Consider the following 20,841-nt stretch of genomic DNA (forward strand, 5'->3'; position numbering starts at 1 on the left):
TCCATCTCTCTTGCTCTGACTGCCTAGGCCACTTCTCCTTCTTCTTCACTGTGGTCTTTGCCCACAATAGCCATTCTTTGCGAATGCCTCTGTGGTCTGATCTTCTTTCCATTGCTAGACAGCTTGGGTGGGACTTGGGAGGAGATTTCAATGTGATTAGATTCAGTCATAAAAAGTTGGGAGGTGATCAGTTGGATTTGGAAGCAATTAACTCTTTTAATGAGTGTATTGAAGACATGGGTGTAAATGATCTTAGATGGACTGGGTTCCCTCTAACTTGGTGCAACAAAAGAGCAGGTTCAAATTGGATCTCTTGTAAACTGGACAGGGTATGGTCAATGAGGAATGGCTTTCAGCCTTCCCTTTTTCTCATGCAAATTTTGACAACCCGGACATTTCAGACCACTCCCCCATCTCTCTAGCTATTCAGCCCTTCCCTTCCTTTGGCCCCAAACCAAATACTCGACATGTGGGCCTCTCACCCATCCTTTTTAACCACAGTTATTCAAGCTTGGGAAAAACCTGTCACTGCTTTCTCTTCCCCTCTCATTACTTTCTCCAGAAAGCTTAAAAATGTCAAGGCAACTCTCAAGGATTGGAATTCCACTACTTTTGGTCACATATCTCAGCAGGTTTTGGACTGCAAGGACAGAGTTGGCTCTATTCAGATTCGGCTGCAATCGGATCATTGCAATGGTGCTTTAGCAGATGAAGAAAAAGTTACTTCTCTTGAGCTCTCTTCCTTACTAGCTCGAGAAGAGAGCTTTCTGAAACAGAAATCTAGAATCAAGTGGTTAGAGCTGGGGGACTCAAACTCTGCTTGTTTTCGCAGATCTCTGAAGGCCAAAGTAAATGCAAACTCCATTGTTCACCTTACAGCCCAGGATGGTTCTATTGTCTCCATAGTTAAAGATATCAAAGACTTGGTTGTTCAGCATTTCAAGGGTATCTTCACCAGCTCTCAGTTGTCCTCTCCTCCCATCCCGAATGGCTTGCTCAACAAATTCATTCCCTCGGCTCTCCTTGACTCTTTGAGCTCCATTCCAAATGAAGATAAGATTGTGGCTGCCATCCACTCTCTGAAGGTGTCGGGAGCTCCTGGCCCGGATGGTTTCAGTATGGGTTTCTTTTTAGCTGCCTGGTACATCATCAAGTTGGACCTTATTGCTGCCATTGTCAGCTTCTTCTACAACCCTTATCAGGTCAAAGGTATCAATCACACTTTCCTCTGCCTCATCCCCAAAAAGGATGGTGCATCTGCTATGAATGATTTCAGGCTCATTGCTCTCTGCAACCTCCTGTACAACTTTATTGCCAAGATCCTTGCTAAGCGGCTCAAAAGTGTTGTGGATATTCTTGTCAGTGACAACCAATCGGCTTTCATCCCTGGAAGACACATCTCGGACAACATCCTTATTTGTCATGACATTGTCAGAGGGTTTGAGAGGAAAAATCATTCCCCTGCTGTTCTCCTGAAAATTGACATCCACAAAGCCTTTGATTCTTTAAGGTGGGACATCTTGGTCATCACACCAAGATGGGATTTTCCTTTATCTTTGTCAACTGGATTCAGGCTTGCATCTCTTCCCCAAAGTTTTCTGTGCTAGTTAACGGCAGCCCGGCTGGTTACTTTGATGCCTCTGTGGGAATTAGACAAGGCTGCCCTCTCTCCCCTTATTTGTTCACTTTGGCTTTGGAAGCTCTCTCCAGGGAAATCCAAATTTGCACTGATCAATAGCTTATTACGCCTATGCCTAAGTGTAAAATTCTCAACTTATCTCACTTGGCCTTTACGGATGACCTGATGATCTTCTCAAAGGCTTCCATCGCCTCTCTGGAGTCTATTATGCTTTGCTTGCAGTACTTCCATGAGCTATCAGGCCTTCGCATCAACCCTTCAATGTCTCTCTTATTCTTTGCGGGGGGTTCTGAGCTGGATAAGGCTCCTTTGCTTGAGAGATCTGGATTCCAAGAAGGTCACCTGCCTGTTAAGTATTTGGGGCTTCCTTTGATCCCTACCAGGCTTTCGACTCACCATTGCACCCCAATGCTTGATCTCATTCGGAAAAGGCTTCAGTTATGGAAAGGCAAGCTTCTCTCTTATGCTGGCAGGTGGGTTCTTATCAGATCAGTCTTGGAATCTTCTTATATCTACTGGTCTGGCATCTACGAGCTGCCACAAGCCACTATAAAGTCCTTAGAATCTCTTTTGGCTTCTTTCCTTTGGAAGGGTAATGATACTTCCAGATTCCTTCATCCTCTTCCCTAGGCTGCTGTGTGTTTGCCGAAGAATGAAGGAGGCTTGGGCATCAGAAGAATCAAAGATATGAACTCGGCTGGTATCTTCAAGTTAATCTGGAAGATTGCTTCAAAGCAAAAGAGCATCTAGGTAGACTGGATCTACTCAGGGCCCCTTCGGCATGATTCCATTTGGACGGCTTCCCTGTCGGCTGTTTCTTCTTGGGTTTGGCGTAAAATCTTAGGCTCCCGTCACTTGGTCATCCATGTCATCAAATCTCAGATTGGGGATGGTCTCTCTTCCTATCTTTGGCTGGATCACTGGCACCCAAAGGAGATCCTCCTCCCTCTGATTACCCCTCGGATCATTTATGCTTCGGGCCTCCACAGGCTCTCTTTGGTGGCTAACATTCTAGATCAGTCTGGCTAGGCCCCCCCTCCTACTTCCTCTCCGGACCTTGCTATCATTTGGAATGACCTCTCCTCCATCATCAGAAGGCCTTTGGGCAGTCAGGACTGTGTTAACTGGTTGGCAAACTATCCTTCTCTCTTCTCCTCAAAATCTGTCTGGGATATCATTCGGCACAAGGGACCTCTAGCCAGTTGGAGAAAGCTTCTTTGGTTCAAGCACCACATCCCTAGGCACAGCTTTACAGTTTGGAGGATCTTCAAAAATTGCCTTCCAACTCAAGCCTTTCTTCTGCATCGCCACATCCCTGTCTCCCCCTCTTGCTGCCTTTGCTGGAACAATGTGGAAGACACTGATCACCTTTTCTTTGAGTACCCTACTGCAGCAGCGATCTGGAAAGGCATCTTGCTAAAATGTTGGCCAGCCCCTAGAAGAATTCTTCCTTTCTCTCGGGAATGGATTTGGATCGACATGACTTTTGCTGGCCGCTCTTTATGCGATACTGTTGGAAAGCTTGCTTTTTGTGCTACCCTTGAACCACATTTGGATGGAGCGCAATATCAGGAAATGGACCTCCAATTCTAGATCTTACCAGCAGATTTGGGATTCCATTTCCTTTGATATTAAGGCGAAGTTATCGTCAGCCCCTCCATCTTTTTGCACTGACACCCCAAGGAACAAGTCTCTCCTCTGTCTCCCTTGTTTCCCCTAGCCCTCAAAGCTGAGGCTTGGGTTCCTTATTTTTTGTTTTGTTGCTCCCCTTTGAGGGCCCTGTAATTCTTTTTTCATCTTGGTAATGAATTTCTTATTCACCCAAAAAAAAAAAAGATATTAAACTTTTGTTGGATTTCCCATAATGTCCCTACTTAATCATCCATATATTTATTGTATTCACTTGTCATAATTGTTCCCTCTATTACATAGGCCAAACTAATAGGGATAATGTTGGAAACAAGGTTTAAATTAGTGGGTAATTAATGCATTAATAACAACCTCCTTAGAATGTGGGTTTTTTTTTTCAAACTTGACAGTCTTTGGGACAGAGGGAGTACTTTTTCTTTTGGCATTCTTCATTTCGTGTACTAATATAATGTTGCTCTTTTTGTGATAGTGTTTAATGTCTTATATCATTTGTTTTATTGTGTAATTGGGGGGGGGTCTTCATTGCTATCACATCTTTTTTTTTTATTGACTAGAAATCACCTAAGATTGAAGTAATCAATGCTTCACCTCCAGGGGCACAAATGCCTAGGCATCAATCCTCCATTTTGACGAACTTGCTGAGATAACCTTCCTTATTTTTCTTGTTTCTTTTTTCTGTCTTGATTTTTTGAAGAGAATATTGAAGAGCTTTCAGAATTCACCACTTACCTTCAAACTGGATTCAAAGAAATTCTAAATTCTGGATCTGTAGATTTATTGTGATCACTTCATCATTGGTCACAATTTGTCGTACACTTGATGATGTCAGTTTCTGTTCTTGCTCTTTCTTGAATCTCAGTCTGTTTTTTTAAGGTACCTTAGATCAGTTTATGATCTGTGCCAAGTGAAAATTTTTCTTTTGCTTAAGTTTAAGGGTCAGTGAAAGAGAAAGAAGAACAAGAATAAATCAGGGAGCTAGTGGATACTTTACCAGCCCATTTATATGAAATACCTAGATGGGTTCAGTTTGTGTGGTATAGCATTGGTTCATAATGAGTTCTATGTTTGAAAAATTGTTATTTATTTGCCTTTGTTTGATGCAGTATAACATACATGATGTCACTATGTAAGCTATTGTCCTACTTTCTTGAGTCAGGAGGTCTATTGCCTCATGGTTTTGATGCCCTTGGGAAGAGGAATCATAAATAATATACCATGCTTCCAAACACTTTTTTTGCCTCAATTAGCCTACTTCAACTATCTCAGTAACTCTTTGCATTGCTGTTCTCTAGATCTGTGTGAGCTAACCACATTTAGACCTCACAAGGAACGTAGGCCAATATACATGCCCAAACTTAATGGAGAAGTTGTTTAATTGATTCATTTAGTTTCTTGTTGTGTGATGACTCAGATTGCCCGCCGTTTGTTGGGAAAGATTATGATTGATCTACGGAACACTCGTGAAGAAGCGATTAGTGTTGCTGAATTAAAAAATAACCAAGACCAAGGTTTAACATCCACCATGGCAGGAAAGAAAACTACGGATTTGCAATCAAAACCTCCAGTCAAGAATGAAGACACAAGACGATCTAGTTCTACAAGTGAAATATCATTGGACCAAGATGATGATGATGACAAGGAAACAAAATACCGTTTGGATCCAAAGTTGCCATCCAACCTTTCTGATGTCTTTCTTTTTTCACCCTATCATATTTTCAATCATTTTCTTTATTTTTTCTCAGGTATGCCAATGTCAAGACACCTGAACGACATGTACGGACACGCCTTTATTTCACATCAGTAAGTATAGTATCTTGTTAATTTGTCTTTTCCTTTCATATTTTTGCCATATATCCGAAGGTAGATATAAAGTTCAAATATATTACCATGTACGTTTGTTGTCTAGGTAAATATACATTTACTGTTGGTTTATACTTTATAAAGGTCAAAATTTAAAACATAAGAGGGTCAAATGATATTGTAGATATCTATAAGGGTACAAATGTGAAATCCTTATGATCTATAACATGTGGAGGGCCTAAGAATGGGGTTTTAGGCCTGGGTGCCGTGATAAGATACGTGGCTGGTTGCCTTGAGCCTGAAGGTTTGCTTGCCGCATAGGCAATTCATTACCAATTTATATTAGTTACATATGCCTTTATATATGAACAATTTGATCTATTCCATTATGCTTACAGAATTATATATATATATATATATAAATCTATGATATTAAATAAAATTTTAATGTTGAAAATAGATATGCTCTATAATCTTTTTTTCGGTGAATAAATATATTACCTACCCCAGGAGGGGGCAGGGAGAAAAAAAGGTGGGGGGAATATACAAGAGAAGGGGGGGAAAGGGGGGAAAAGGGGGGGGGGGAACAACAGCAAACAACCCAACCTACGCAGAGGCGGAAGTCTGTAAAAGAGACAAATCAAGACCCCAGGAGACAACAATATGCCTGTTCCTTGGGGTATCCGAAAGGTGATAGTAGCGAGTGAAACTGAGCTTAGAAGAGACGTCAAAGGAGATGGCTTTCCAAATCAGATCAAAAGATCGAGAGTTGGAAGTCCATCTCCTGAGGTTCCGCTCCATCCAAATATGATAAATAGCGGCGCCAAAAACCAGTTTTCCAATAGTGTCACAGATAGAGGTCCCAGAAAAGGTCATGTCCAACCAAAGCCATTCTCGATCAAAGGCCAGGGGTATCCTACGGCAGGGCCAGATTGTGGAGAGGGCTTTTGTCCAAATGGTGGAGGTAAAATGGAAAGCAAAGAAGAGGTGGGGTATGTCTTCATGGCCATTCCAACAAAGAACGCAGGATGGGGAGACCTGGATATTGCGATGGAGAAGGAAGGCTTGGGTAGGCAAGCAAAGTCTAAGGGTTCTCCAGACAATGAAGCTGTGGCGAGGGATATGACTTTTGAACCAGATTAATTTGTGCCAGGAGACGATGGGGCAAGGGTTTCGAACAAAATTCCAAGCAGAGATGGGGCTAAAAAGGTCGTTGGGAGAAGGGAGCCAAAGAACCTTATCCGCATGAGGAGGGGGGGAGGGTCGGCCAAATGTGGGAGAGGATAGGGAATGAGGGATTAAGATAGGGGTGGGGGGGTCCAAGAGTCAAGGGATATGAGGGAGGAGAGAGAGGTATCTTAGGGAAGGCCAGAAGAATATATCGTCTTGGGCCCAAAGACATTGAAAAGGACCCCAAGCGGATGCCAAGGATCAAGCCAAAGGTAAGTGGAGGAGCCATCAACAATGAAGGTTGAGGTAGCATGGAGGGCAAGGGGACGGAGAAGGAGGATCTTGCGCCAAATCCAGAAGGCGTCAGAGGGAACAGGGGCAGTCCAAATGGTGTCCTTTTTGAGAAGGTGGGAGTAGACCCAATTGACCCAGATGGAATCCTAACGGGAGGAGATTTTCCAAATGAGCTTGAGGATGCTCTATAATCTTTGAGTCCAGCTGCCCAGGAATTCTGTTTTTGGGCCTTTGTCATATCCACTTATCCAGGACTTCATGTCCAGCCAGTTTCTGACTGCCACACCTCATCTGTGTAATGTAGATGCTTGGGTGGTCACAGGAGAAATAAAGCAATAAGGAGGTATGCATCCCCTCCATAGAGTTCTGAATAAAGAGAAAATATTTTCCAGTAGTTATTAGCTTTTCAATTCTTTGAAACTAGGGTACCAAACTCATAGTTATAGGGGTAGAACTGAAACTCTTTTTGGATAGACATGGTAGCTCGAATGTCAAAGTACTTAAAGCTTCAAGCTTCAGTTGATCAAATTCCAAGTTTAAGCTGCCTAACTGGAACTACAATATCAACTCTGGCTAATCACCATCCTCAAAAGTGAAAATGCCAGAGTGGGACTGGTGTGTTCCAGGAACTTTTAGAAGTTGACAACTAAATCTTAACAAAGACTTCGGAGAACTTACTTTACACATTAACCTGTATGATCACTTAGACCCTACAGTCGAGGAAATTAGCTCCATCAAAGGAACTCCTTATTTAAAAAAAAAAAAAATACTTTATACTGTTCTGTTCTGATTTCTATATTGGCCTACATAGTTTTGGCATCAGGTTCCATGGGAGACACCATGTCCTTGTTTAAGTCAGATGCTGTAGATAAATGACTTGCTAAGTTTGTTAAGGGTGTAAAATAGGGGAATCTTTTTGTTTAATCTCCAGCCAAGTAAAAGATTTTTTTTTTCCTATATGAATTGAATTCTAGCAAAGATTTATTTAGCGGTCCAGCCTAAACTTCCAAACTCTTATTCTCTAATAGGTTCTCCATCTTTGAAGAAATGACTCAGGGAGAACCTATTCAAAATTCACCACCCTAAGGTTATAATAAAAAAAGGGGTAATGGAATATAGGAAAGCTTTTCTTTTAAGTTTACCTTTCAGATATGTGTTATTGATCTTGTGTTGTGAATCTTTGTTTCAGTCAATGGAGGGTATCTTTTTTTCTTTTCCGGTTCCCCCCCCAAAGTCGAGGGCTTTGGTTGTAGTGTGTGCAGGTCATGGTTTAAAGTATCGGTCCGTATTGTATCCATAGTTGTCATGGCGTCGCCATGGCGCCGCCATGGCGTCCTGGCGTTGGGAGAGGGGGCATATCGAGCTACGCCATGGTGGATGTCAATATATCATTCGATATGGCTTCCATGGCGACGCCATGGCGTCGCCATGGACGCCATACCACGATATGTTGGCATATCGGTCGATATTTGTACATATAAAAGTTAGATTAAAATTTTTTTTTTTAAACCATTTAATAGCTTAGATGCTTTGCTCCAAATCACATACACTAAAGAAAGACTATTGCTATCAAGCTTCAGAAGCAGTTAGCCTATCATTTGATTTTTACTATTGCTTTCAATTATTTGATAGGTTAATCTATATTTTCAATTTTTCATACTTTCATATACACTAATGGATATTAGTTACACTTTCATGAATTAAACCATAGTGGCATAGTATATTAGTAGTAGTGTAGTACACTTTCATGTTGATTTTTGATGTTATAGGACATATATTATAGCATACTAAATGACATTAAAAATACAGAAAATAAAAAATTAAACATGGTCGACATGCTCGCCATGCAACACCATGGCGGGCCATGTCGATATATCGACGTGACACCCTTCCACCACTTGGATCGCCGTGAGCGCGACAACTATGATTGTATCGTATCAACCGATATGATCGTATCGGTCGAGACGGATACGATACATTCGATACATATCTTTTTTTGTAGAAAATGGTGTCCTGGTAGGGGTGTCAACCAGTCAGGCTCGATCGAGTTCGGTCGGGCCTAAATTGGCTTTACCAAAATCCCCTACACCATGACCGCCCATTTAACTAATCAGGCTTACATTGTGCAGGCATGTTACTGTTTATAATTGGTCGGTTGGTTTCCGAGCTTTAATTGGGCTAAACATGCCTTGGACGGGCTAGTGAATAGTTTAACTCTAAACGGGCTCAAAACAGGCCATGACAAAATCTCTTTTTAAAATTGTTTTTATGATTGCAAGGGTCAACCAATGTTTAATTCATTGGCCCATTTCATTGAAAATCATTGGCTTAATGAGCCATGAGGAAGTTTAGGGCTTTTAGTCGATTTTGATTTTGGGTGCTAAGGGAAATGGAGCCATGGAGGGGGGGTGTTAGAATAGATATTTCTATTCTACGGGCCTAAAGGGTTTGGCTTAGTTGGGCTAAAGGGGTCTGGCTTAAGCGGGCTCGTAATCAGTGGGCGACCGACAGGTAAGGTCCTCGCACCGGGAAAGACCGATTATAATCGGCTCGGGCTTGAGCCCGACATGTTTATTAAATGGGCTGGATTGGTTAGGGCTTTAATCGGTCGGTCTCGGTCGGGTCTGCCAGTGCAGGCCTGAAATTGATACTTATCGGTATGTATCAGCCGATACGGTTCGATACATACCGATACGGTTCGATACATACCGATACGGTCGATACCAACCGATACCTGTTGATACGACCATTAAAGGCCCATGTGATTATCAGGCAATGATTTTGTTTTTGAGATCAGAGATTGAAGGAGATTTTACAGCAAAAGGTAGGTTTCATAAAAACTTGATCTTTGTGTTTGAATCATGGTTTTTAATCCTATTTTTTGCTATAAATTGATAGATTTAGGTAAAACTAAGTTAGTTGATGCATCAAACTAGATCATTTGCAAGGATTTGTACTCAATCAATGAAAGTTTCTTGTCTCATTATACGTTTTAACGTTTATGCATGATACATGTTATATATTGTTTATTTATATTGTTTTTTGCTCCAAAAGTGTATTTCCATGTGAATCTTGACCATTTCCATGCTTATCTGTAGTGTAGGATACATATCTCCGATAAGATGCAGGTTTTATTTTGCAGTTCTTCCCCTTTTGGTGGAGGCATTTGGCTGTGAGGGATAATCTAGGATATCTGGTTGCTGGCTTTTTCTTTGAGCTTGGTTGATTTAGATTATTTTTCATTTGCAGCTTATCCATCACTTTTAGGTTGGCAGTTTTAAGTAATCCATACATGTCCAGGTTATACCAATCCGTGTGTATCTATACAACCCTAGATGGGTCAATACAACTCCCTACATTACCAGTGGTTAGTGACAACCTGCAAAATGAAGAGAAAAAAAAAAAGGAGGCATTAAAGAAAACCTTTTTTTGTCTAGGTTAGCTTTTTTTCTTTCTTTTTTACATTAAATACAGAAAGCCATCGCTGCTGGGGGAGGGGGAGGAAGGAGGAGGAAGGAGGTGGCAGAGGAATAGGAGGAGAAGATTATTATGGAGAAGAAGAAAGAGGAGGAAGAAGGTTGAAGCATACCTGGTTTGGGATTTTGTGTCTCCAAGCTCTGTCCATAGATCGCCTGCCACTGTAGCACCCTCCATAGATCTAATATGATTTACTCAGAAATATAACCAAAGATATGGACCCTATCTACAACATGTTGGTGAGGCCAAAGTTAAAGAGGCCCTACAGAAGATGAAGGTAGGCAAAACACCAAGACCGGATGAGATCCCAATTGAAGTGTGGAAGAGCTTAAAAGGACAGGGAGTATCTTGGCTAACCAAACTATTTAACAAGATTCTGAGTACAAAGAAAATACCAGATGATTGGAGGAGAAGCATTGTAGTCCCGATTTATAAGAACAAAGGTGATATCCAGAACTACAATAACTACAGAGGCATTAAACTAATGAGTCATACCATGAAACTTTGGGAGAAAATCATTGAAGTCCACCTAAGAAGAGAAACTGATATATCGGAGAACCAATTTGGTTTTATGCCAGGGGGATCAACGACAGAAGCTATTTACCTTCTTAGGAGGCTTATGGAAATCTTTAGAGCTTACAAAAGGAATCTATATATGGTCTTCATCGACCTAGAAAAGGCCTATGATAGAGTTCCTAGAGAGCTCATTTGCCATGTCTTAGGGAAGAAACGGAGCTTAAGTATCTATGTGGATATAATTAAGAACATGTATGAGGGCGTGGTGACAAGTGTCAAAACTGCAAAGGGAAAAAGTAATGAATTCCCAGTACAATTGGGTTACACCAAGGGTCAGCTCTCAACCCATATTTGTTTGCACTCATCATGGATGATTTAACCAGTCATATTCAGGATGAGGTCCCTTGGTGTATGCTTTTCGCTGATGATATTGTTTTGATAGATGAGACAGTGGAAGGGATTAATGCGAAGCTGGAGTTATGAAGATCAAACTTGGAATCAAGAGGTTTTAAGTTAAGCACAAAGACACAATATATGATGTGTAACTTCAGTCAAATCAGGAGAGGTGATGAAGTGGCGAAACTTGAGGAGCGAGAGCTACCACAAAATGAATGTTTTAGATACCAAGGGTCAACCATTAACAAAGATTGATATAGAGGATGATGTTTCCCACAAAATTAAAGTAGGATGGATGAAGTGGAGAGGAGCATCCAGTGTTTTATGTGACAAACGCATGCCTATTAAGCTGAAGGGGAATTCTATAGGACAGTAATAAGACCAGCGATGACATATGGAGTGGAATGTTGGGCAATTAAGAAGAGTAATATAGATAAGATGAGTGTAGCGGAGATGAGGATGTTGAGGAGGATGTGCGCCAAGACCAAGAGAGATAGGATAAGGAATGTTTGTATTAGAACTGAAGTGGGAGTTGCACTAATCCAGGACAAGCTTCGTGAGAGCCGCTTGAGGTCGTTTGGTCATGTCCAAAGGAGACCCATGGATGCACCAGTAAGGAAGAGTGACCAGATTCAATTTGAAGGAGCTAAAAGAGGTAGGGGCAGGCCTAAAATGACTATCAGAGAAGTGGTGAGAAAAGATATGCATATGGTAGGGCTCGATCCTAGTATGACCGTGGATAGAGTTGTTTGGAGGACAAGGACCCGTGTAGCCGACCCCTCATAGGTGGATGTTCCTGGGATGTTGCTTTGACTACTGCTTAGACTTTTTTCCTTTAGTAATTTTATTTTATTTTATTTTATTTACTTATTTATTTATTTTTAATACCTTATTACCTTTTCTTCCTTCTACTGCTCTTATGTCTATTACTGTCATAATCTTTTCGGATCCATGTATCCGACCCCATTTAGTTGGGATAAGGTTATGATTGTTGTTGTTGTTATGGACCCTATCTAATAACCTTTATTTTAACCTAGGCCTACTAGACCTAAGGTCCACCTATAGATGTATATTACTCTAAATAGGAGCCCCTATTTTAAAATATCCTTGTATGTAAATGTAAATTGATAAATATGTTACATTTGGACCTCTTAGTATTAGTTATAAAATTATATATCCCCCCTGAATCTTCAAATCTTAATGTTTCAGATTTGCCGAGTTCGACACCCGTGTTCAAGTTGGATTAAAAGAATGTATAAATGTTTGATATGTTAGCAGTAGTATTGTTAGTAGTATATTTACATGTTTAGTATGTTAATAGCTACATATGGCTTATATGTTTAAACACTCTTGAAAGGAACTTGATCCTCCTGATTCAAAACAACATGCTTTAGTGATAGATATCATTATTTATTGCTTATTTTATGCTTAAAAACACTAGCTTTGCATGTATCCATGTGTATCCAACATCTTTTGGCATCTCTCTAATATGTCTCCGAGACGTCTCTTAAAATCACCTTTCTGATATGCTGCTCGATATTGATACTTTAAACCTTGTAAACTTGTGCTCATTTAACTCCTATTCTTAAGAAAACTGCAGAATTACTTCCCACAAAATCTTCATTTTGCTGTGATGCTTGTAAATTCTGGCATTTTCATAGCTATCATCTCTTCTCTTGTTCCATTTGCTAGTCTCATCATTCATTTAATATTCTTTGTAACTGACAGGAATCACATATACATTCTTTAATGAATGTGCTTCGCTACTGTAACTTGGATGAATCTCTGCAAGGAGAGGAAAGCCCTGTCTATCATAGTGCTTTGGAGCGTTTGTTCAAAACAAAGGAACTTGACTACATGAGTTATATCGTATTCAGAATGTTCGAGAATACTGAGGTAGTCTTTTTTTATTAATTTTTTTCCCTCCATTCAGTCGAGGTACAGGCACCCTCTTCCAGTAATATTTCACAGATTAGTAATAATAATAATTTTATAATTCTAATTATTAATTCTGCAATATCTCCCTTGGATGAGATTTGGATCTTTCTCCATATGTTTCATTTCAGTCTTAGAAAATTTTCAGATGTGTAAAAGATGAGGAAGAGATCAATAGGGTCCAATATAAACAGGGAAAATCATGTGTTTGTTGATTCTCATTGCATATGCAATTATTGAATCTAACCCATCTATTTTTTATATGACTAATTGTCCTTTAGTAAAGGTAGAAAATTATAAGAGAGTTAAGGAATTGACTATGTACCTTATTTAGAATAACACGTATCAGAGTATTGATGCAGAATGGGCCTACATATATGGAACTGAAGAACTTGGCTTTTGTTGGTAGAAGGCCAGAAGCCTAAAGGTTATTGTGGACCATCCTGGGGTTTTTAAGGTTATGAAAAGTCGTAAGGTCAGTGTTGGAAGGGTTCTTCTAGTTTCTAAATGGATGAAAACTGCATGTTGGATACATTCAACACTGTATATAGAAAGCCCCTTGGAGCTTAGATAAAGTCAAAAAGGGATAATCCATTATCATGGTTCAGAGTATTCTAGAGGTCAACCGGCGAGGATTTTTAAGGTTGGTTTAGGAGAGAAGTTTAATTGAAGGTTGAAAAAGGGAGCATGACTAAACTAAAGGCTAGTTTAAGAAATGACGATTAAGATCTTTATGGAGGCTGCTGCAGGTCTCGTATCTCTGTGACTCTGTGGTTCTCACTTGCCTTCTGGGGGGGGGGGGAATCTTATATTTGATTCCCAGAAGTGAGCAAGGACTTAAAGAACCCTGAAACTAGAACTTTATGGTCAAATGAGAAATTTCAAATAGAGAATAATTCATAACTTCTGCTCCTTTTATTTGTACGTAATGTGATTTGGGAAAATTATCTGCTTTTTATTTTTAAGGTGAATAAATAATCCATTACCAAAAGCCCAAAACGGGGGGGAAAAGGGGGGGGGGAGGGAGGAATACATAGGAGAAAGGATAGAGCGAGAAAAAGGGGGGGGGGGCTATGCAAAACCTTGAGCCCTAGTCAGGAGGCTGAAAAAGAGATACAGTTAGTCCCCAGGAGACAACAATACGCCTGTTCCATGGGGAATCAACAGATCTATGGGTAACATGTGCAGGCCTGGAGTTAACATTGAAGAAGATGGCTTTCCAAATTATGTCAAGAGAGTGAGAGTTGGAAGTCCATCTTCGAAGGTTCTGCTCCATCCAAATGTGAGATAATGGCACCGAACACAAGCTTACCTGCAATATCACAAATAGCGCTACCGGAGAAGGACATATCCATCCAAAGCCACTCCCTAGATAAGGGTAAAGATTTAGTGTTTAAGCATGGATCGATACAAGTATTATGGCAGATTTACAGCAAGGGAAGAAGAAGAAGAAGAGAAGAGAAGGGTTTGGAGAGAATCGTAAGTTAGAGAGGAAACTCTCCTAACTCCTATATTTACTTCACTAATAACTTCTTAGGAATTACATAGGACTCCCTAAGGAGTTTAAAGATAAAAAGAGAATAAAATGTAAAATTACAACTCTATGGCTTATAATAGAAATAGAGACAAATATACCCTTAACACATAAACTCAAACACTCCCCCTCAAGCTGGAGAATAAATGTCATACATTCCAAGCTTGCATAGAAGAGTATTGAACTGGTTAGGGATAAGGCCCTTAGTGAAGATGTCTGCCAGTTGATCACCGGTCTGCACAAATGGAGTACAGATGCAACCTGAATCCAGCTTCTCTTTGATGAAGTGCATATCAACTTTAATGTGCTTTGTTCGATCATGTTGAACAAGGTTATGAGCAATACTTATAGCAGCCTTGTTATCACAGTAGAGCCGCATAGGTCCCTCACAACCAAATCCCAATTCTTCAACCAATCGCCTCAGCCATATAAGTTCACACACCCCATGAGCCATGCCTCTAAATTCAGCCTCTGCACTAGATCTAGCTACAACTGGTTGTTTCTTACTCCTCCATGTAACAAGGTTACCACCCACAAGGATACAATAACCGGAAGTAGATCGTCTATCAGAAATAGAACTAGCCCAATCTACATCAGTGTAGCCCTCTATCCTCAAATGTCTATGTCTAGCATGTAAAAGGCCTTTTCCTGGAGAGGATTTTAGGTACCGGATGATGCGATAGACAACATCAAGGTGTCCCACTTTTGGGAGCATGCATGAACTGACTCACTACTCCAACTGCATAACTGATGTCTGGCTGAGTCAAGGAGAGGTAGATCAATTTCCCAACTAACCTCTGGTATTTCCTTGCATCTACAAGAGGAGAACCACAGTCTTCACTAAGTTTGTGAGTCTGATCAATGGGGGAGTTGGCTGGTTTACATCCCAACATTCCTTTCTCTTTCAATAGGTCCAGAACAAACTTCCGTTGGCAAATATTGATGCCCTTCCTTGATCTTGATACTTCAATCCCCAAAAAATATTTCAAAAGTCCAAGATCCTTGATTTCAAACTATTCATCCAGGTAAGATTTTAACCTCTTCATCTCATCTTTGTCATTCCCAATCGCAACAATATCATCAACGTAAACAGTAAGAGCAGTAACTGTACCATTACCTCCGCGGATAAACAAGGTGTGATCAGTCTGACTCTGGGAATATCCATTCCTTAGAATGGCCTATCGAAACCTCTCAAACCAAGCTTTGGATGACTGTTTGAGACCATAATGTGCCTTCATGAGGAGACACACTTTCCCTTCTGCTGAAGGAGACTTGAAACTAGGAGGAGGTTGCCTATACACCTCCTCTTCTAGATCACCATGAAGAAAAGCATTCTTCACATCTAACTGATACAATGGCCATTCTTTGTTGTCTGCCACTGATAGAAGGACTCTGATTGAGTTGTGCTTGGCTACTGGAGCAAAAGTCTCTTGGTAATCGATACCATAAACTTGACTGCACCCCTTGGCTACCAACCGAGCCTTGTATCTGTCCACTGTACCATCTAATCGGTACTTGATTGTATATACCCACCTGCATCCAACTGGAACTCTCACCCTGGGGAGATCAACAAGAGTCTATGTACCATTCTTCTCAAGAGCACTCATTTCTTCAGACATAGCCTTCTTCCATTTTGGGTCAGATATAGCCTCAGTGAGATTCTTGGGAATAGTTGCAGAGGAGACAGCAGTGGTAAAAGCAAGACCTGTGGGGGAGATAGCATCATAGGAAACGAACTGGGCAATAGGATTAGTGCAAGCTCTTTTGCCCTTTCTAGTGGCAATTGGGAGATCTAAATCAGAGGGAGGATCACCTGACTGAGGAGGATGAAGCTCAGGATCCAGATTCAAAGAGGGCTCTTAACAGGTCTTCTTTCCTTTACTCTTCAAGCATTCACCTTTTTGGTAATGAAGGTGGTAATCCTTCTCATGACTAGAACCACTTGCAACAACAGCCCCTTGATCACAAGTATCAACAGCAGCCCCTTCTGTAGATTTACCAATGTCAAACAGAAATGGGGAAGTAGACACAGGTGGGAGGAAAGGGACATCAACATCCTCTTCATTCCCTCTATTCTCCCCCTGAAGAGGATGCGGATGAGGAGTGAAGAAGGGTATGGACTCAAAGAAAGTGACATCTTTGGAGAGGAAGCGCTTTCGGGAAGCGGGATGATAGCATTTTGGTAGAAGAGGAATAACCAAGGAAGAGGCACTTGAGGGCCTTGGGATCAAGCTTCGTCCTAGCCGATTTATTGACATGGACATAGCAGACACACCCAAATACCTTGGGAGGAAGAGGAAAAGCAAATGTCTAAGGAAGCAGAGTTCCCAAAGGGGATTTGGAGCCAAGTAGCAGAGTTGGCATCCGATTGATGAGAAAGGCAACAATAAGGAGTGCATCAGCCCAAAAAGTCTTGGGAATATGCATATTAAAAAGAAATCTTCTAGTGACCTCCAACAGATGGCGGTTTTTCTTTTCAGCCACTCCATTCTGTTGAGGTATATCAACACAAGCAATTTGGTGATAATTACCATGATCAACAAAGAACTGTTGGAGCCCCCCATACATGTACTCCCCTCCTTTATCGGAGCAGACTATTTTGATTCGGGTACCAAATTGAGTAAAAATTAACTGATAGAAATTCTTGAAAGCATCATAAACATCACTCCTTTGTTTCATTAAAAAGGTCCAAGTGGTTCGGGAGTAGTCATTAACAAATGAAACAAAATAACGATATCCAAACATCAGAATACACAATATGAAAAAGGAACGATGGATCTATTAGCATGATAGGGATAAGAAGTGCGATAGTACTTAGCAAAAATACATGTACTCCCCTCCTTTATCGGAGCAGACTATTTTGATTCGGGTACCAAATTGAGTAAAAATTAACTGATAGAAATTCTTGAAAGCATCATAAACATCACTCCTTTGTTTCATTAAAAAGGTCCAAGTGGTTCGGGAGTAGTCATTAACAAATGAAACAAAATAACGATATCCAAACATCAGAATACACAATATGAAAAAGGAACGATGGATCTATTAGCATGATAGGGATAAGAAGTGCGATAGTACTTAGCAAAAATACATGGTTCACACTGAAAAACATGAGAAGAAGAAAAAAAAGTAAACAAGTGAGGCAACTGTTTCCTCATGACAACAAAAGATGGGTAGCCTAAACGTTGATGCTAAAGCATCACAGAATCCACAGTACTCCTATCAGTCTGGCCACAAACATAGGATTGGGCAGCAGGTAAAACAGATGGTTGGGGCTCATCAAGTCCACTGCCAATAACCCTCTTCGTCACCAAATCATGAAAGACGCAATGACAAGGAAAGAAAGTAACACAACAATTCAAAGACTTGGTTAAATGACTGACAGACAACAGGTTAGTAGCAAAATTGGGCACATGAAGTACAAAAACAAGAGAAAGGGAAGAAGTAACTCGAACATTGCCCCTTACCAGAGATAGAGAAAAGAGAACCATCGGCAACTCTAACCTTATCTTTACCAGAGCAAATAGAATAAGAGTCATAACACTGAGACATACCAGTCATATGATCTGTGGCACCAGAGTCAACTACCTAAGTGGGGGCAGTGGAGGGGGCAGATGTAGAGGCCTGCAAAGCTAAGGCTGAGTCTAACGCTACAGGAGCAGTAGAAGAATGGCCGAGTCAGGACATCATCCGACGTAGAGCTGCAATATCCTCTCTGGAAAGAGAATCAGGATCAGTCTGTGGTCCAGGTAACTCAGTATCAGCTGTCACACAATGGGCTCTAGCTCCCCCAGTCCTACCTCCTCGGGTACCAGGTGATCCACCACGTCCACTAGGGGGCTGCCCATGAAGAGCCCAACACCTGTTCTTAGTGTGCCCCAACTTTCCACAATGATCGCATTTGAATCTGTCTCGACCTCTCCTTCCACCTTTCTGGTCGCGGTGGGAACTAGAAACGAGAGCAGCTCTCTCCATTGAGGGTGCAGTGTCCATGGATCCTCTTCTAGTCTCCTCACTCTGCAAGTGGCTACACACTTCATCCAGTGATGGGAGAGGAGACCTCCCTAAGATCTGCAAACGAAGTGGCTCAAACTCTGGGTTAAGACCACTAAGTAGAATAAGAATCCTTTCCTTTTCTTCTTTCCTGTGAACCTTGGCCTCATCCTCAAAATTGGATAGTTGGAGAAAACAGTAGTGATCATATTCCTCCCACAAGCTAATAATAATGTTATAGTAGTTAGATATGCTCCGATCACCCTGTTTTATATGGATGATTTTTTGCAGAATTTGATACACCTTGGCTGAATCACCAACTCTATCATAAACTCTGGAAGCACTGTCCCAAATATCCTTCGCAGTTTCCTTACTCATAAACCTCCTGCCGATCTCAGGTTTCATGGAGAATATCAGCCAGGTCATAACAGTGGAGTTCTCAATCTCCCACTTTAGATAATCTGAATCAGTAGGAGCAGGTGCCTTGATGGACCCAGTAATATACCCCAACTTTCCCCTACTGCGCAGGGACAACTTCACCGACCGAGACCAATCCAAGTAATTGGTACTGTCGAGTTTCACAATAGAAAGTTGGGTGTTGGGGTTATCAAAGACAGCAATGGTGGGGAGAGTTCCACTTGAGCTGTCACTAGTAGCTCCCAACGGCCCACTAACTTTAGAGTCATTTCCAGTCATGGTGGAAGAAAATGCAGAAAAACAAACTCAATATAGTCTTGCACAAGTGGGGAGCAACCTCAACCAACCACAAGAAAACAATGCAGCAAACAAACAATGGGGAGTAAAAAACTCTACCCAATCACAAGAAAGCAGTCAAGTAAACAGTCCAGCCAACAACCGAAAGTGAATCCTTGAAGAAAAAACTCATAATCAACAATCACAAAGCATTTCGGTTCCACTCCATAATAGTCAAGTGCACTTAAATAGGTGATACTACCAAGCAATAGGAACCATTCCTCCCATTGCAGTCGAGAAAAGACTCAATAAGCAAAATACCAGATTCTGCCAATACTTGGGAAGCACCAAAAGATCAAGCTATGCTCCTCGATCGAAGAGATTCGTCAATAAGGCTGTTGGGGGTCTGAAGTAGGACCATTAGGCGATCCAAATGGTTCAGGTCTCATTCCAAGTGGTGGAGAGGTGAGAGAGAGATGGGCCGAATGCTCTACAGGTGGTGGAAAGGCTCTGTTCTGCTGCTAGCTTCAAATACACTCCACGAGCTAGATATCTCCCTCCATTGCTGTTGGGTTGAAAGAAATCACTTCAAAGAATGTAGCATATTTGCTGTTTCACATAATACAGCCTCTAATGAAACCCTCTACCTTACTAGGGTTCCAAAAAGAGGTGAAGAAGAACAATCTAGCCTTAGTCGACTCTCAAACCAATGAAGGATAGGCTCTGATACCAAGTTAGTGTTTAAGCATGGATCGATACAAGTATTATGGCAGATTTACAGCAAGAGGAGAAGAAGAGAAGAGCAGGGTTTGGAGAGAATCATGAGTTAGAGAGGAAACTCTCCTAACTCCTATATTTACTTCACTAATAACTTCTTAGGAATTACATAGGACTCCCTAAGGAGTTTAAAGATAAAAAGAGAATAAAATGTAAAATTACAACTAATGCAGATCCTAGCCTCCTCGAATTGAAGAAGCTACCCTAAACCTAGGGTTTTAGTAGGAGCCTTAGTTTAGTTTAGTTTATTTCCATACTTAGTTTTTATTTTGTGTTTTAATTGAACGGGGTTAAATTGGTTGCATTCAATTGGTTCAATTGGTCTAATTTAAGTGAAGTGATCCTATTGGCTAAGAGGTCCTTATATCTTGTTGGCTACTAGGGAATCTTCCTTTATTTTAAGTGAAGTGATCCTATTGGCTAAGAGGTCCTTATATCTTGTTGGCTACTAGGGAATCTTCCTTTATTTTAAGTGAAGTGATCCTATTGGCTAAGAGGTCCTTATATCTTGTTGGCTACTAGGGAATCTTCCTTTATTTTAAGTGAAGTGATCCTATTGGCTAAGAGGTTCTTATATCCTATTGGCTACTAGGGAATCTTCTTTATTTTAAGTAGTTTAAGTTGCTTTTAAGTCATTAGGGGTAGAAGAGTCTTTTCCTTTAAGTTTTTTATTTGTTTTAAAAGTGGTCCACCTCTCCACGATTTATGTTGGAGATTTAAATTGTAATAGATTTAGGAATAGGCCTTTTGGCCTCTTATTTAATGAGAATCGTGGGAGAGGCTCCCCCACCAAGTTTAAAGTTTTAAAAAAATTGTTTCCTGCTGTTAGCCATTGCTGCTGCTGTTTTCTCTCTTCAGAGAACTGTCTTGTGTGCCATATCAAGACCCCTTGTGAGTCATAACAAGGGTTAGGGCTGGTGGACTCCGGCGACTCCTTGCATCTTGTAGATCGGGAGGTCCTTCTTCTTCT

General features: G+C 40.9%; 1 protein-coding gene across 5 annotated transcripts in view; it reads left to right on the top strand.

Moving 5' to 3' along the window:
• LOC122654834 (inositol hexakisphosphate and diphosphoinositol-pentakisphosphate kinase VIP2-like) overlaps positions 1-20,841 on the top strand; it is an 85,264-nt gene that overhangs the window by 58,946 nt on the left and 5,477 nt on the right. For all 5 annotated transcript variants that reach the window (XM_043849099.1, XM_043849102.1, XM_043849100.1 and 2 more), the window contains 3 exons: positions 4,701-4,954; positions 5,032-5,089; positions 12,671-12,838. In XM_043849099.1, coding sequence (XP_043705034.1) covers positions 4,701-4,954; positions 5,032-5,089; positions 12,671-12,838 — 480 coding nt within the window. The remainder of the gene's footprint in view (positions 1-4,700; positions 4,955-5,031; positions 5,090-12,670; positions 12,839-20,841) is intronic.

The sequence above is a fragment of the Telopea speciosissima genome, chromosome 3 (assembly GCF_018873765.1).
Source record: "Telopea speciosissima isolate NSW1024214 ecotype Mountain lineage chromosome 3, Tspe_v1, whole genome shotgun sequence".
Lineage (NCBI taxonomy): Eukaryota > Viridiplantae > Streptophyta > Magnoliopsida > Proteales > Proteaceae > Telopea > Telopea speciosissima.